Below are 17247 nucleotides of genomic sequence, written 5' to 3'. Positions count from 1 at the left end.
ATTATGCAGCCCATAGCCATCCACGGTCCTGCAGTTCCCTCAACCACCCTTGGGCCTGACCTGCACCATTTTGGATTCTCTGCAGGAAGTGTTGTTGGCTGGCTCTTGCCCTTAAGCAGAAAGCTAAGGCTTTCTGGCCAGGAGCAGGCAGAATCAAGGTAAGCATTGGTCTGCAGCCGATGGGCATTCGGCTCAGCCAGCGTGGAATGGTTGCCAACTCTTGCCTTAAAAGAATATTAAACCTATGCAGAATTGGAAGATATGAACTTTGGTCCACAGATACTGCTACTATCAGGATTCTCTTAAAAACAGAGCAGTGGTTCTCAAACTTTTAGAACTTAAGAGTTTTTAGAATGAGAATCTGTCAGGATCCACCAGAAGTGATGTCATTACCGGATGCGACACCACCAAGCAGGAAAATTTTTTAACAATCCTAGGCTGCAATTCTACCCACACTTACCTAGGAGGTAAATGATAGTAAATGGGACTATCATTGGTAAAAGCATAGACATAGCAGCTTGCTAAAAGTAGAGCTGTAACATTTCTCCAGATGCAGTCACATATCATGGGAGCATCAAGTCTAATGTATCAAAAATAAAATATTGAAATGAATGGGGACCCACTTGAAATTGGTTCATGCCCCACCTAATGGGTGCTGACCCACAGTTTGGAAAACGCAGGCTTAGAGCTATCATGCCTGCCTTAAACAAGCCAGCACCAAAAAGATAAAGCCCATAATTCATAGTTTACATATTCCATACCAAGCTGTGGATCTTTTTTAGTACTGTGCTTTACAAATTATTTGCCTTCATGTTACTTCCAGATGGTATGTCTCTTTGAAGGAACCAAAGTGAATATTTGTTAGGCTGTTTCTAGACACCTCTCGCAAACAACCCACACCTCTCTCCCAAAATAGACACCAATTTCACTAGTTCAAAAAACCAAGGTTTTATTAGTTGTAACGATATTTGCTTCTTAATCAAAGGCTTAATTTACAGGAATTAAATCCTAATAGATCTATGCCCACCTACTCTAGAGTTAAGGAATGTAACACAGATCTCAATTTGATTTCAATTTCCCAAACAGAAAACTGGGAAATGGTTGCCTCCATGTTTTTGTTCCTCAGTTATTATATGTGGATCTCACTGATAGTATCCTGGTTATATTAAACAGGATTAATTGTCACAACTTAATGTGAAATTTACCACCAAGCAGCATTAGCAATATCGGAAAGAGCATAATACTGCCCTAGTTTTATCTGCATAGCTGAGTTTTTCAGACTACCCTTCGTCAGATGAGCTCTTTTGAAATAGTACAAACCCAAATCATGCACAAATGGGAGGCTGATCAACATGTATAGCAAAATAAGGTAGGGATGAAGTGGTTGAAGTGCTGAAATGAAATGAAGAACTTTGGCCTTCAGGCCAAGGACCATGTTTTTAAAAGCTCCTGCACGTGAACAACTCCCTAGAGGTAGAAAACTAGCACAACAGGGAAAAGCTAGATGAGAACTGTTTTCCCTTTGCATCCTTCCCCATTGCCAAGTGGCCACTCTTCCCTTTGAAGATTATATCACTTCATTCTGCTGCATGTGGGGCAAAGGCAGAAGACAAATCCAAGAGGAATCCATGAGAAGAATTCTAGGTTGCTGACATCCCATGCACAGACCCATTGATGAAAGCCAGATGGATAACTAGCCCTGGCATCTGTTTCCCATTGGTATGCACTCACGGGATAAAATCAAAAAGTGAAGACTTAACGGTCACACCCCAGAGGAGACTTCTTATCTCGACCTTCAGAACCAGCTGCCATTTTTTGCAGATGACAATGAAGAATAGTAGAGCTCTACCTGAGTCAGGATGAAAGAAGGTGATCTGAAGTGTGTGCTTGGTGATGAGAAGACATTTATGTACCTTGTCAGACAAAAACATGACACTTCATCATTCCAACAAAAGCTGAAAGAACAAGTGCCACTGCATTCTAGTCATGAACATCCGATTAATTCTTGTACACAACTCTGTCTGAACAGTTCCTGTAATTCTGAGGAAGAGAACAAACAAAACCCAGGCTTCCACTACTGTGCTATTACACATGTAAATCATTTCATTACCTCAAAGGCTCACCTTCAAATATGTGGCATCACTAGATGCAAAATAGTGTATTTGAAAAGCCTACTTGGAAAAGAAACCTCACATTTAAATATGCATTTTTTATAATCAAAAATATAGTCTTTGCTACTGAGAATTGCTTTGCGAATTACTGCTCTTCCCTCATTCCTTTGAGGAATTCGCAAAGCAAAACAGGCATGTGTTGACTGAAAAAGCATATAATACACAAGACACCAGAAAAAGCTTGCATCATGAACTGTGATTGAAAAAGATTTGGACTATTAGACAATTGTAACAGGACAATGAATTGCCACTATTTGCTTTGCAACGTATGTTGGTATTTTCATCTAGATGTACATTCAGATGGCCTATGTTGCATTTGACATGCTGTTCAGATTTTCATTGTCATCTATTTTTACACATCACTCACACATTGTGTGTGTGTGCGTGCGTTTAAACTGTTAGGTTTCTGCTCTTGTTTGAATTCAGGAGAGCCTTCTGGAACAGGATTGCAGAGTCTTTACTTCCTCTTCCTCTGCTATGATGGTTGACAGTGGCATTGGATGATGTAAGCTGCCCCATCCCATCCTCCTCTTGTGTACTTTCCAAAGGATAGTGTGTGTGAGAAGATGGGTGGCCAGGAAGGCAGTGGGCTGGGGGAGGTGGCAGGCAGGTATGGAGTATCCTCTGCCTGTTTGCCACCTCCTCCAGGTGATTCAGTTGGCCTCTGTGCATCCTATTTTCATTAGAAACATCAAGCATGTAGGCCTCCATCAATCCCACAGTGGGTGTGTTGTTAGTTTGGCCCTAAATCTTCATTAGATGTGTCAGACAGACGAGCCTTAAAAAATCCCATGCCTGTGTGGAACCCCACCAGAATAGGCAAACAAAACTAATTCTGATCTTCAATTATATATGATAGATCCAGAAGTAGACCGACTGTCTCTACGGCAACTTGTAGGCCATTCTTCTTTGCAGCAAAACAGTCCAGAATGAGATTTTCAGCTGAGGTTAGAGAAGATTCATTAACACAACTGTGGGGAGGGAAAGGACTAGAATGACTCTGCAGAATCCTCCAACTGAGGTTTGGTTGTTTGTCACAAAGGCCACAGCCACACTTCACAACTAAGTCTGACCAGGTACAGTCACAAGGAGCAGCAGGCGGAACAGACCAAAAATGACCCCACTTTGTATCTGTGAGGATTTCACCACCATCATGCTCTAGGGAGCAAGCTACAGATTCTAGTGAGCAGCAAAAGGAGTCCACCACCAGCTGGAACTCTGCCTGTGAACAGCATAGCTCTTCCAAGGTGCCACTTGGCACGCGACAGCTCTAAAATAGAAGGGAAAATATGAAAGCCATTGTTACGCTGCAGTCTAGTAAATTACGATTAAGAGACAAAACAAATAGCCTAGGCACAGCCAATACATAGATCGTAGCACTACCTTTATAATATAAACCAAAACAAATCCGTTAGCTAGAAAACAATGTCATGGGCAAGTCCAATTACCTTTATTTAGAAATATGTTCTACTAAAAGCAGTTGCAATAATTTATTCATTTACTTTAATAACACAGGCCAACACACATTTTGCTTCCTTAATCGTTACACCAATTCCTGGTTATATATGGGGTGCCAATTCCGAAAATGGCACCCGTTTTGCCCTATCACGTCTAGTTTTGGAGACACGGCATAGCCTCTTTAGTGAATGGTTCAAGAAGCTGCTTGAACCATTTACTAATGAGGCTATACTATATCTCCAAAACTAGACGTGATAGAGCAAAACAGATGCCATTTTTGGAATTGGCACCCCAAATTCATATCAAACCACCATAAAGTTTGGGAAAAACTTTTCTGACCCTCAATTTTGTAGGCCTGTGTAATTCAAAGATTAATGCCTTGCATTACTCAAGTTGCTAGCCTGGTGTCATTCAAATCAGACAAGAAAAATTCAAAATGTAAAAAGAAGTCTAATGACTTTGAAGAAAAAAATCATTTGGTAAAGTTTCGTGTTACAGCAAGGTAAGTGTTTTTCGATAGCAATTTAAACTGACCAGGGGTGGGCTCACCCAAAGCGAGCAAGATAGGCACTCCCAGCTCTCCCCCGTCCACATGTTGCAGCTGCCTCTCAGGCTGCATCAGGAACGGATGGTGGCCCTATAGGGATGAGCTGTGAAGTGTGCACCAGATCCGAGAAGGGACCCTGTTACCATGACCACAGGGATGCATTTTCCAGGGATGGAGTAGGAAGAGAACCCAGGGGAAGCAGACCAGGTGGCCTGGCTGGACATAAAAGCCCCAACTGCAGGCCCATAATGAGGGGGGAGGGGCTGCGACAGAGGCCATATGGAAAGAGGGAATATGGAGCCAAGAGCCCTGGCCAAGCCCAAGGATGTTATGGAAGCCCCCCTCCATGATAATGAGCCAGATGCTACATAACCCTCTTCCCACATGCCCTCTGAAGCCTTGAGAAGGCAAGGTATCCCTACAGCTACCCCCTTTGGGGTGCTGTGCACCTAGCCCAGAATGCCTCCTCTTTTTTCCACTCATAAAAGACTCACCATTTATTCTTTTCTAATGCTACAAAAAAAGACTCGTACAGTTTTTATTTAGTTCCGGATCAGGGGTTGGCTCATTAAATAAGTGTTGACTAAGACAAGGAAAAAGAAAACCTGAAATCACATCATACAGCTAGCATACCATACCCTCCCCAATGCCAAGCAATTTAAATTCTGATTTAAATTTAAATCTACCCAGCAATTTAAATTCTGAAGCAACGTTGAAGCATGTAAGTAAAGCAGATATTATGTACTTAGAAGTAATGAGGCCAAGGTCTTTAACTAGAATAGGCAGAAATTGCATTGTATTTCATTTTAGAGCATTGTTCTTTCGAGAATCAATGTCTCACATTATAAACGGAAGACTATAAGGCTCAAACTGCATTTTAGGCGGAGCTAGCTCTCTCTCTCCCCCCTCAAAATAATTTAGGCAGGCTGCATCTGAGAAAAAACACGGGAGTGGAGAAGTTGCCTTTCCCCTCTGGTAGTTTTTCAGTTCAAAAATGCTTTCCCTCAAGCTGCTTGAGTGGGGGAAAGCAGGACCTTGCATTTTTCTTCTTGCAAGTGAAAAAGCAGCTTGGGGAGGGTGATTCTGAGTAGAGGAAAGAATGGATGAGCAGCATGCCCCTGCATGCTCTTCCTCCAGCCTGCCCAGGCTGCTTTGATTTCAAGACATACACACAAAAAACACTCGCAGAACTCAACGATCAAACTATCGTTTGAGCCTAAGCAAGGTGTTTCACCTCTGCCTATAATCCCCTATAAACTGAGTGGATTTAAGTGAATTAAGCAGCTTTAAATACCCTCCCAAAGCTCTGCATACCTTGTGTCTTATGTAGGAGGACAAATGAGTTTCTGTACAGCCACCGCCCAGCAAAACCCAGGGATCTTTGATTGTTAATTGCAGCACATGTTCGGCAGTTTGACAAGCAAGCTAAGAAGACATAAAACACTTTATTGTAAAAAGCAATGGAAGAAAACACAATTTTAAGGCAGAGGGAACTAAAGGTTATTTAAGCTCTATTTGTAAAGTGTAGTTCTCCCCCCCCCCCCAAACACAAAACCCACCACCATCACAACAACAAAGGAATAGATGTGGCTGCCCCATCACATCTAATTTGGCCTTCAGCTCAGAGATCTGTAGTGGCCCTGGGCAAAAGTTCTCTAACCTTATTCATATGATACAATCAACACATGTATAGTTCAATTCAGGGATGACTACTCTTCTGTAGTAGTGTGGCCTTTTCAGCCACACTAGACGCTGTTCCAGAACCACCTTTCAGAGCGCGATACCATAGTCTTTCGAGACTGAAGGTTGCTAACAATATTAATAACTCTTCTGTATGCACGTATGTTCGTGTTTGTATACAGTATTATGTCATCATCATGTTGGCAACCTTAAGACTCGAAAGACTATGGTATTGCGCTCTGAAAGGTGGTTCTGGAACAGTGTCTAGTGTGGCTGAAAAGGCCAATTCGGGAGTGACAATCCCTTCCACACTGGGAGCAAGTGCAGTCTGTTCCTGGTCTGTCTCCCTGGCTATGGGCCTTCCTTCTTTGCCTCTTTGCCTCAGTCTGTTGGCCAAGTGTCTCTTCAAACTGGGAAAGGCCATGCTGCACAGCCTGCCTCCAAGCGGGCCGCTCAGAGGCCAGGGTTGATTCACATATTATGCTGAATGTGCACTACATAGAATCTGTTCCACACATTTTCACAGGGTCCAGACCCCAACACTGATTTTTAAGGACCAAATCACCAGTTATATTCAATGCATGTTCTGGTCTGTTTTATTTTTTTTTAAAATAGTGCTGCTTGGTGCCTGATTAGGGACAAAACTGCAGAAGAGGTAGGGGGGCTTTGACAGGTCATTCCCGCCGTAGCTCTGATCCCAGTCATACACACCCCTAAACACTATTAGAAAAGGCTCTTCTGAAAGCCAATGAAATATAATTTAAATAATACACTGAGCATGCACAATTTGGGTTAGAATTACAGTGGGGGCGAAATGTTAAAACCCCTTCCAACATGGGTTTGGCCCAAATTAGGTGCCACCCCATGCAATTTTTAAACGAAAGTGAAAAATCTGGGTCAGCACATACATTTATTGGAATGTTTGATTTGGTCCTAAAACAAGCATGAGCAGTCAAGTCATTCACACAAAAACGTAAATATATGCACACAACATAATGCACGAATATCTTTCTCTCAACCTACCCTAACTCACAGAATTGATGTGGTGCTAAAATGCCAGTGTGAGCTCCTTAAAAAAAGGCAAGATAAAAATGTAATAAAACTATGATAAGCAGGTATGTGCCGGAATCACCGCACCTGAGTCGCAAGTCTCTGCTCCCTGGACTCGACACACTTGTGAGTCATAATGGGCAGCCATCAGAGCTCGTCCTGAGCATTTTTCAGAGTCATTTTGACTCTGAGTCTTTATGAGAAATGAGTCAAGGCATGGGTCATGCACGTTTCTGCAGAAAACACAGAAGTGCTGGTGGGGTGTGTGTGTGTTGGAATTCTCATTTAACACTGTCCTCATTTTCCCATCCCATCTTCAGTCAGTGATGTGTTGAAATCCTTCACTTCAACCACCATTTTTATTTCATTTACATAAACAAAAGCTGTGCTGTTATTCTAGTGAGTGTAGCGATGCAGAAAAATGATTGGTTCCATACAAACTTCCATACAAACCCCCCATTCAGGAAATATCAAGACCACCCTCCCCCCTCCATAGGGCTCCTCCTCCCCTCCCTTGCCCATCAAAAGAATGAGGCCATCCATCCTTCGACCAATCCAGTACTTCCAAACTGAAAGAACTCAACAAGAACTCCTTCTAATTGCACATTGCCCAATTTATTTCTCTTGCAACTTGGCAACTTTGAAATCCTTTTACGGGAAACGCACAGAAGTTTACTACAGACCTGAATTAGCTCAAGAGATCATACTTGAAGGACAATGTTGAGATTTCCAATAGTGTAATCTCATCAACCTCTATAGGATCAGCATAAACTTTTTGCAAACTGCAACCTCTCTGTTAGCCTAGCAGAGACTGCGTGGCAGAAGGGATTGTCAGCAAGTGACTGAACTTTTAATAATACATCCCTGCTACTTTTCTCCAAGACTATGCATTACAGTAGATATTTATAGAGTTTACTCCTACCTTCAGTTCATCCCATGCCGTTTCATTCCTATTACAAAGGATCAAGCTGCAGATAGTTGGGTCATTAGCAATTAGATGCAAGAACCACTTTGAAGCAAAATGTTGCATCTTCACATCCTTCAGACTGCCATAACAAACAGGAGACAGGAATTGTAGAGAAGGTATAGGCTGAGATCCTGTCCAATTAGGAAAAATAAAGGACATGGCATTTTTTGAATGAGCAAGTAATTGCCGATGTGAATTGTTCTGTCTTATAAACATTGATGCTTAGAATTTGCCTGGGGACAATGGTTTTATTATTTTTGTTATGAATTCTTGGTACTGTTATGTGATTGTTGGATAATCGACAGATAATCTATCAGGTTTTATTAGAACAATTAATTATAGAAAAATGTTCCATGGCTTTTCCTTTGGCATTCTAGAAATATCCCCCTCCCCACAATATGCAGCAGGAAAAAGCATAATAGTTTACACAATCAAAGAAAACAGCAGCAGAGAGCTATCTGGCACTGAGCCATTCGATGGGGGCAGTGGCATTACATTGGATTGAGATGGTAAACCTGTGACCCCAGACTGCAGGTATGGACACCTATCATCTGATGCTCAATACAAAATCTCTCTCCCCCTCCTAGGGCCAGTGTAAACAATACTTTTACCCTGAACTTGCCCCACTCCTGTTGGTTAAGCAGCATGCATAAAGGGGAGGTTCAGACAAATCACCTCTTGCAATATAATTAAAGAAAGTAATTGATAAGAGGTTGGACTAGGACATGCACATGCCATGAGCACACGTGAGGTTAGTTCAGGATAAAAAGTACTGTGTCATCTAATCCAGTGGTCCCTAAACAGAGCTCCACCATGATGCCCTCCACGCTGCAGGAACGGAGCTTGGCACCTGGAAGTAACTGGTGATGACGTCACCGCCACTTACTTCTGGCTTGCAAGGCTCACACATGGAGTTCTGCCTGCCAAGTCTCTTACTGCTGTTTTCAACATTGTGTTAGGTGGTTGTTGCTGGGTGGCAGGCATCCCACAATGCTCCTGTGTATTCGCTGTACCACTCCCAGGAGCTGAGCTTCAGTTTGGGGGGTCACCGACTTAAACTGACGTATTGGAAATTAGATGTTGAGAGATGGATACTCAGTCTTCTCTCTGACAAATCATTTTCTTTTCAATGTATATAATTATTAGGATATACTTGCTTGTTACATGCAAGGAAACAACATTTATATGGGGAAACATTCAGTTGGGCAACCTGCCCCACATGCTCTGAGAAATGGAACAGCTTAACACCCCAGTGGCAACCAGGGGAGGGGGGAGAGAGGGGGGGGAGAGAGAGAGAGAGAGAGAGAGAGAGCGAGAGAGAGAGCGCATATATATGACATCTTAGAGATATCAAGTATAGCTTTACCTTTGCACATGACATATATATTGGCCCCTGTCTTACACCATAATTTTTATGAAATTGCTAACATAGCATACTAAGCAACAATCCAATATGTGGCAATCAGTGGAACTGTCAGATTAAGAATTTATGCTTATAGCCTAGGACATCATTCTCCCTTGAATAAGCGCTTATGATATGCTTTTCATTACCTGTCATTTGCTTCAGGGGCTCCATCATTGCAATTCCGACTCTTTCTACAGCAACAATGTGGCTCTCCTTCAGGTACTGTTTCAAAGCTGGGTGAATGACCTTCTGGCAGATCACAAGGCCTACTTCGTCATTTACCATTCGCTTCCCTAAATCAAGCAACTGATCTAAGATAGTGGCTTCTAGAGAAACTCCTTGATGGACAACTATGGATCCCTCTCCAGTGTCAGACACATCACCCGACAGAGACATACAGAATAGTGCCATCTTGATTGTGCTTGAAGTGGTTTTTTTGATGGGAAACATTCTTGTTGGATGGATTTCAGGTATTTCAATCAGAAGGCCAGGATATACAGTAGAATCCATAACTGTCTTATCTTTGATAGGTACATAAACACATTTTCCTAACACAACACTGGCTTCGACATTTTGTGGCACTGTAAACAGAAAGGCCTTTAAAACCAACACACTGATATGATCGGCTTCCTCTCTCCTCAGCATGCTGGCACGTTTGCTCGTTAATATACTGCGCACCAAATCAAGGAGAGTCTTAGTACTGCTAAAATCCACAGGTATTCTACAACCACATGCTTCAGAGGCAAGATAGTCAATGCAGAGGCTCAAAATGTACTGGCTGACTTTAACGAACCTGCAAGAAGCCACATTTATGCCTTGGGATTTTTCAAGCAGACTGCAACAGAAAATGGCTGTAAATAAGCCACAGTCACTGAAGCGTGCGACATGATTCTGTAAAGAAGCTGTCAGAAGCTTTAGTGCTGGATGGGAAACTGAAAGGCCACTGAGCAATGCAGAAGACTGTGATGTTGTGCGAACATATCCTCCCATGCCATTGTGAAGTTGTTTAAGCCTACCTGTTGGGCCATAGCAGGACTTCACTATTTTACTAAACGTAGACAGCATGTGGCTAATAGTCGCCTGGGTTAAAGGTTCCTCAGTACACAAAGAAGGCTTTTTAGCATCAACGCGAAACATCTTTCCAGGTAAGAGTCCAGTCAAGACTTGAGACGAATTCCATTTGTACAAAACATGTTTAATGAACTCTAGATACAAGTGCACGGAATACAGTCAGTCTGCAATCAGAGACAAGACATGCCAAAAGAGAAGTGCTTATTTAACATTTAATGCCATGACTGCATGTGTGATACATGGGACCATTGTAGAAAATTCTTCATTCATCCAGGTCTTTTGGTTTGATTTCCAAGCCTGATTTAGCGGAGGACTTTGCAGCTTTTTGTATAAGATAGGTACCAATGTGAACACCAATAAATGACAGTCCAGCCACAAGAAGCCAATTCTTTCTAATCCAGCTGACTTTCTTCATCTCTTAAGTCCACAGGGACTTACAGCTCAGTGCAATATATCTAAAATAATTTTTTTAAAAAAGGAAAATGTCATAACTCTGTGTACAGAGGCATAGTTGTGCTTATGTTCATTCTATTTCAGTAAGCCTGTAAAAGGGCATCTCTGCCAAGTACAAGACTATAACATAATGTACATACAAACATTCAGGCAGCTTGTACACACACCCTACGCATAATGTGTTGTGCAAGCATGTGAAACTCAGCTGTTTTTAAAGCCTTGAGAAATGCAGAAAAACAACATTAACCAATCTAGACAGTTCCTGGTTTCTGCCAAAAAACAAAACAAAAAAACACAAAACACTATGTTTTCAACTTGTGGTGTTTCATTTCACCTACATTTTGGTGTACGTAGCTGTAAAATACTGTGACTGAAATTTTCACGCAGCCCGTTGGGTCTTATCGAGGCAATTCGCACTAATCACATCAGTAGGATTATCATCCTAACACCGTTTGCACTTATTTAAAGTCATGTCATGTATCTGATGGGAGATGCATCATGTGACCTGGCAGCCAGTCACTCAGGTTGAACAACAGGAGATGGGTGCCAAACGGTACATTGCTGTTAAAATACTTGAGTGACTTTTCATACACATACAAGGAGATAAAAGGGTCATATACATTTCCCAGGTAAAGGAAGTTAGGGAATGTGACTGAACACCACAGACTTTCATGCCTTTTTCAAAATTTTGATAACGGCCATAATTTTCTTTTAAAGAGTTCATTACAGTATTTGGGGGGAGCAAAACTATACATGTGATTATTGATTTATACACAGAGGTCTGGGCATGCAAAGGGTTGCATCCTAAGGAATGGTGCTGACATAAGCTATCTTCCCTGACCCCTCCTCCCTATGGCAGCTCCCTGTCCCCTGAAAAATTGCTCTAGAGCTCTAGAACAGGGGTGTCCCTGTTTTCGGCAAGAGGGCCACATCATCTCTCTGACATTGTGTCAGGGGCTGGGGGGAAAAAGAATTAATTTACATTTAAAATTTGAATAAATTTACATAAGTTTACATAAATGAATATATTAAAGATGAACTTGTACGAATGAATGAAGGTCTTGCAATAGCTCAAGGCCCATAAAAGGCCCTGCCAAAGCAAGGTCAGCCTTTCCTTTGCTGCCGCTACTGCATCACAGATGTGAAACAGCAAGCAGTGGAGGGAGCCCTCATCGCTAATGCAAGAGGTCAAACAGTTGCGTCAGGCCAGTGCAGGCTCCAGCAAGTTTCTAGAGGGCCAGAGGCTCATCGGAGACTGGGGTGTCCCTGAAGGCTGCATTGGGAGTCCTCAAGGGCCGCAAGTGGCCCCAGGGCCGGGGTTTGGGCACCCCTGCTCTAGAGCAGCGGTTCCCAAAGTCCTACTCAAACTTTGGGACCGCGGTAAGTAGCTGCAGGGGCAGGGAGGGGCAAAGGCCCTGGTGGCACCACAGTGATTGTAGTACAGCTGGGAGCAAGGGGATTTTAAACTTACGTGGGGGGAGGTTGTGCTAGCCTCCAGAAGGGTTGCAGCTCCCTCCTGCAGGCCTCCCTGCTGCTCTAAATAGCTCTGTCTTGGGGGGAGGGGGAAACAGCTAAAAATCACTGCCTTGTTTGCGAACCTAAACATGCTTATTGTGTTGCCTGTTTAGGATCAGAGTGATCAGCAATGGACTGCACAAGGATTTATACCACCTTATTTAGTTTGCACCATCTAACCTACTTTTGGAATTGGGGGTGGGATTTAGCCCAAGAACTGCTACCTATGTCGAATCAGACACAAGATGAAATGTTCAAGTCTGTTCCTATAATTCAGTCGAAAGGGTTGAAAGAATTTCACTTTCATCTGAAGATACCAATAATCTACCTTTTTTCCCCCTATATTAAAGGAAGGCAGATTTTAAAACCTTCAGCAATAATCTTTAAAGTCTGGAGACAGGCAAATTACAAAAAATGTTATTTTGAGGAGCGGCTGGACAGATGAGTTCCAATTTAAGAGCTCAGAACATGCCACCCTGAATTATGCCTGAAGACAGTTTTTGCAGCTCTGCTAAGGTGGCTGGTGAACTGCAGCTGCATGGTGTAACCTTCACTGCAGATGTGCACCAGTGCCTGAATCCACATGTATGACAAGGTAAACCAATGGAAATGTAAACCAATAGTTAATGGAATGGCGATACATGTTTTAAAAATGAAAGCTGGAATTCTCATGGTTTCCAATATGTACTCCTGTTTCACCAGTGCATCATCTCAATACATTTTTTCCTGTGTTGCCTTAATTTTCTTGTTTAAAAGGCAGAAAATTAAAACCAGATTTATGTCACCAGACGACTCAAACGATTTTCAGCCTGGACCTAGGCTGCTACTTTAGCCACAGCGCTGTATGCACTGCCAGCACAACCCATAGTACTTTTGAGTTTTACAAGCACTTTTATGTCTTTCCTTACAACAATCTTGCAATGTAGGCCAATGCTATCATCCTAATAAAGCTGATGGGGGTGGAGGTCAGAGACAATAGCTTGCCTAAGGCCCTACTGAGTTCCCGGAAGAGGTGACATTCAAACAGGGGTTTTGTGATTCGTAGCTCAGCCGCTTAGCCACTACTCTACACCAGCTCTCAAACAAAAGCTTTGCTGCTGCCATAAGTTCATCTTGTGTTAGGGAAGCAGAGGCCAGATAAATGCTGTAGCTCTGTCCACTTGCCAGTTACTCTTTGACTCCTATCTGTCCAATCAATTTAGAAATGGCTAGTAAAAATCTGTGCCCTTAGAAAAAAGTCAGAACCTCCTAAGGTTCAAATTATTTGATGCAACGTGCTGACCATTGTGGGTTCAGCATTACAAAGAGGGTTTATGGGGCACTATGTGGAAAGAGACCATATGGCAGAGCTGGTATAGGGAGATTACTACAGTAAAGGAAAAAATATGCAAAGAGAATTCTGAAGTGAAATTGCGAGTCCACTTGGAACAGAGAACCACCTTTTCATTTGTTTTGCTATGTAAACCGCTTTAAGAAGATATAAATATTCATCATCATCTCTTCCTTTTTGATTGATACTGTGACAATGGCTTTGCTTTTTCTGCAATAGGAACTTACCTTTAAATTATTTTGCAGCAATGTCTTGCTATTTTCCTTTATTTTGTTTCTCCTGCTGTAGCACGTATGTCACAATGCCAGGCTCCTGTACATAGTCCTCGCTCTTTGGTTGGAAAATAGGATTGGATTTGATGTTAAACCAACCCCAATGCACCAGCCCAAGTCCAGTTCCCATAACAATCAAAACTCGATAGTTCTTCCAAATGCTTTTAAGGCTCATATTGTACTGGCCACTCCCTATGTAAAGAAGTTGAGAATTTTTAATACGTTCCACTAAATGCTTTTAAGGCCTCCCCCCATCAATAAGAACACAATTGTGCAGAAAAGAATATTTTTTTTTTTAAGGTGAAAGACCCTTTTTTAGCACACGCAAAATTACAAACACTTTCAGATGTTAGGTCGATACACACTAGTATAATTGCAAATGTCAGAGAACAGATATACTTGAGAGCTGAATATCAGGCACCTACTCCAGATCACTCAGAAATGCTCTTTTACTTCAAAGTAAGTCCCAATGCATTCATTCACTGCATTCATAATCAATGGTGAACGTGTTTAGGATTGCACCCTCAAAGAGCATAAGGGTTCACTAACCCTCAGTAACACACCCCATCATGTTTATTTCTCAACAAGATAATCAACCTACTTCTGGGCTGTAGCACTTCAGATTGCAGTGGGGATTCATACGACTGAGTGTTGCTGCATACAAAAGAATTCCCTGTACATAGAAAACAGTGCATTAGGAAAAAGGCTACAAGTTTAGCAGTAACATGCTAGCTTTCTATTGCAAGGAATTATTTTGGATGTAGTAACATGCCTTCCTGTGAACCCAGAACTGCAGTTTGAAATGCTACAGATCAGCCATAGGTTTATCACCTTGGTGAGCTCTAGGTCGCTTAGACAGAGAGAATAAAGGAGGGAGCCTCCCTCCATCTTTTCAGTGCATACTTACAAGAGAAAAGGGAGTCTAATAATTGAGAGCTAGCACACTGTGCTGTTGGATCAAGCAGAATGGGGGTGAAATCTCCACTCCGTAGAAGCATATTGGACAATTTTTAGTTCATCATCATCTCTCATCCCAAACTACCTCACAGGGCGAATGTGAGGAAAACACACAGACGTGTGAAAAGAGAACTACATAAAAGGCACTCCAAACTTCATATAGAAAGTTTTGAACAAAACTGTCATGCATAAATAAGTATTAGTGATGGTGAGTACAGTACCAAGAGAGGATAGTTTCAAGATTCTTTAACATGGAGTACAAGAAGTAATTCTTGGTACACTGGATTGTATGTTTTGCAAAAACGCTCACTCAGGACCCAGAAGCAACCAGTATCCAGAGCAAGTAGTCTCCCATCAAGTATCAACAACAGTGAAAGAAAAAAAACAAAACCCTCCTGATGGCTACACAGTCTGATGATCCTGTATGTTCCACATTCACCTGGATGAGGCAGGTCAGAAGCATAAGAAGGGTGAAGATGGAACAACAGGAGACATCAGAAACCCCAATCTCACTCCACACCAACCCCAAAATTGGTGAAGACCAGACTCCCTTTAACCTTCCAAAAAAGATTCTTTTAAATCACTGGTTCCTCACTGGTGGACCCTGAGACCCTGAGAAGTGGTCTGTGAGATCTCAGAAAAAAATGATCACCTTTGATCACTAAGTGAGCGCTCCCCCACAGACCACAAGAGAGGGTGGAGAACAGACTGTCTGTAGCAGTCAATGAAGTGTCAGCTGAAGCTGTAGGCAGCCCATTCTCCACCATCTCTGGTAGTCCATTAAGGGGGCATTCGCATGGGAGATGCTTTCCCACAGACCACCAGAGAGAGCAGGGAACGGACCACCTGCAGCCACAGGTGGCAACAAAAGCAGGAACCAGAAATCTTTTCTATAAATAATGAATCTAATAAATATTCTCCAATTATTACAAATTTAATTGAATTTTTGTGTGCAGGGTGGTAGGGTGGTCCACAATAATTTCAATTTTTGCCTCAGTGGTGCACAAGCTCCTAAAAATTGGGAACCACTTCTTTAAATAAAAATTGACCAACCAAGAAACATGCCACTGGGTCTATTATGCTCTGAGCTGCCACAAGAAGAGCTCAAAACATGTGTGTGAATGAGAGAGAAGAGAAATTAACAAACTGGATCTTTTCCTTCCTGTGTTTTGCATACAAGGTTTTTTTCTAAATGCAGCTACCCACTTTTCCATCCTTTATGATCCTTCAAAGTAAGCCACGGGGGGGGGGGATCCTCAATTTCCTTCCCTTAGAGCAGGGGTGTCCAAACTTTTTGGCAGGAGGGCCACCTCATCTCTCTGACACTGAGATGGGGGGACGGACTGGAAAAAAGAATTAATTTACATTTCAAATTTGAATAAATTTACATAAATGAATATATTAGAAATGGCACTTATATGAATGAATGAAGGTCTTGCAATAGCTCAAGGCCTATAAAAGGCCCTGCACAAAGCAAGACCAGCTTTTCCTTTGCTGCCACTGTTGCATCACAGACGTGAAACAGCAAGCAGTGGAGGAAGCCATCATCCCACAGCTCACGCAAGAGGTTGAACAGTTGGGTGTCATGCTGAGTGCAGTTGCATCAGGCCAGCGCAGGCTCCAGCAAGTCTCCGGAGGGCCGGAGGTTCACTGGAGACTGGGGGCTCCCAGAGGGCCGAAGTGGGAGTCCTCAAGGGCCGCAAGTGGCCCCAGGGCCGGGGTTTGGGCACCCTTGCCTTAGAGGAAGGTTGACTTCCGCTTGTCCAGTGGTTCCCAAACTTTGAGCACTGGGACCCACTTTTTAAAAGGAGACTCTGTCAGGACCCACCGGAAGTGATGTTATGACATCATCAAGCAGGAAAGCTTTTAACAATCCTAGGGTGCAATCCTACCCACACTTAAGTCCCAATGACTATCATTGTTAAACAGAGTAGCCTGTTAAAAGCACAGAGCTGTCACATTTCCCCAAATGCAGTCACATGCCATGGGAGCATCAAGTCTAAAAGATTAAAAATAAAATATTGAAATGAATGGGGACCCACCTGAAATTGGATCACAACCCACAGTTTGAGAAACACTGCTCTAGTCTACAGCAAAGCCTCCTTGTGTGCAGGTAGAAAACTGTGGGTGCCCCCCAAAGTACTTATGGGGCAAATCCTCCTTCCCTCCCCAGAAAATCCTGCCCCCACCCTTACTGATGACTTGCCTTATCTAGTTCAGTACTGTGCACACTCCCAAGCCTTGAAGGTCGACTTGCACTCTCCAAGCCACCAGCCGAACCGGAAATGGCTCCAGACGCTAAGACTACAAATCCCATCATGCACCACTCGTCAAGGGACTATGACGCGCAAAAATTACCCGATGCATGCTG

General features: G+C 42.7%; 3 protein-coding genes across 5 annotated transcripts; all 3 read right to left on the bottom strand.

Moving 5' to 3' along the window:
* Positions 1 to 932: 932 nt before the first annotated feature.
* MKKS (MKKS centrosomal shuttling protein) lies at positions 933 to 10425 on the bottom strand. The gene is made up of 4 exons (XM_066610118.1): positions 9425 to 10425; positions 7829 to 8004; positions 5491 to 5601; positions 933 to 3441 (listed from the first exon to the last, which is right to left on the bottom strand). The coding sequence occupies exons 1-4, from the start codon at positions 10413 to 10415 to the stop codon at positions 3001 to 3003; spliced, it is 1719 nt and encodes a 572-aa protein (XP_066466215.1). The 5' UTR covers positions 10416 to 10425; the 3' UTR covers positions 933 to 3000.
* Positions 10426 to 10469: 44 nt separating this feature from the next.
* On the bottom strand, positions 10470 to 10764 carry LOC136635232 (uncharacterized). Its single transcript, XM_066610420.1, has one exon. It carries the CDS (start codon positions 10762 to 10764, stop codon positions 10612 to 10614), a length of 153 nt encoding a protein of 50 aa, XP_066466517.1. The 3' UTR covers positions 10470 to 10611.
* A 3138-nt stretch (positions 10765 to 13902) lies between these two features.
* Positions 13903 to 17166, bottom strand: LOC136635013 (uncharacterized). 3 transcript variants are annotated; one of them, XM_066610222.1, is made up of 3 exons: positions 17083 to 17166; positions 16083 to 16219; positions 13903 to 14111 (listed from the first exon to the last, which is right to left on the bottom strand). In XM_066610222.1, the coding sequence occupies exon 3, from the start codon at positions 14092 to 14094 to the stop codon at positions 13903 to 13905; it is 192 nt and encodes a 63-aa protein (XP_066466319.1). In that variant the 5' UTR covers positions 14095 to 14111; positions 16083 to 16219; positions 17083 to 17166. The 3 variants fall into 3 exon arrangements, with proteins under 3 accessions (XP_066466319.1, XP_066466403.1, XP_066466242.1); XM_066610306.1 differs by lacking the exons at positions 16083 to 16219; positions 17083 to 17166 and adding an exon at positions 16919 to 17006; XM_066610145.1 differs by lacking the exons at positions 16083 to 16219; positions 17083 to 17166 and adding an exon at positions 14521 to 14578.
* Between the last annotated feature and the right edge of the window lie 81 nt (positions 17167 to 17247).

The sequence above is a fragment of the Tiliqua scincoides genome, chromosome 1 (assembly GCF_035046505.1).
Source record: "Tiliqua scincoides isolate rTilSci1 chromosome 1, rTilSci1.hap2, whole genome shotgun sequence".
Lineage (NCBI taxonomy): Eukaryota > Metazoa > Chordata > Lepidosauria > Squamata > Scincidae > Tiliqua > Tiliqua scincoides.
The sequence above is the reverse complement of the archived record's forward strand: the minus strand, read 5'-3'. Positions and strand labels throughout refer to the sequence as shown.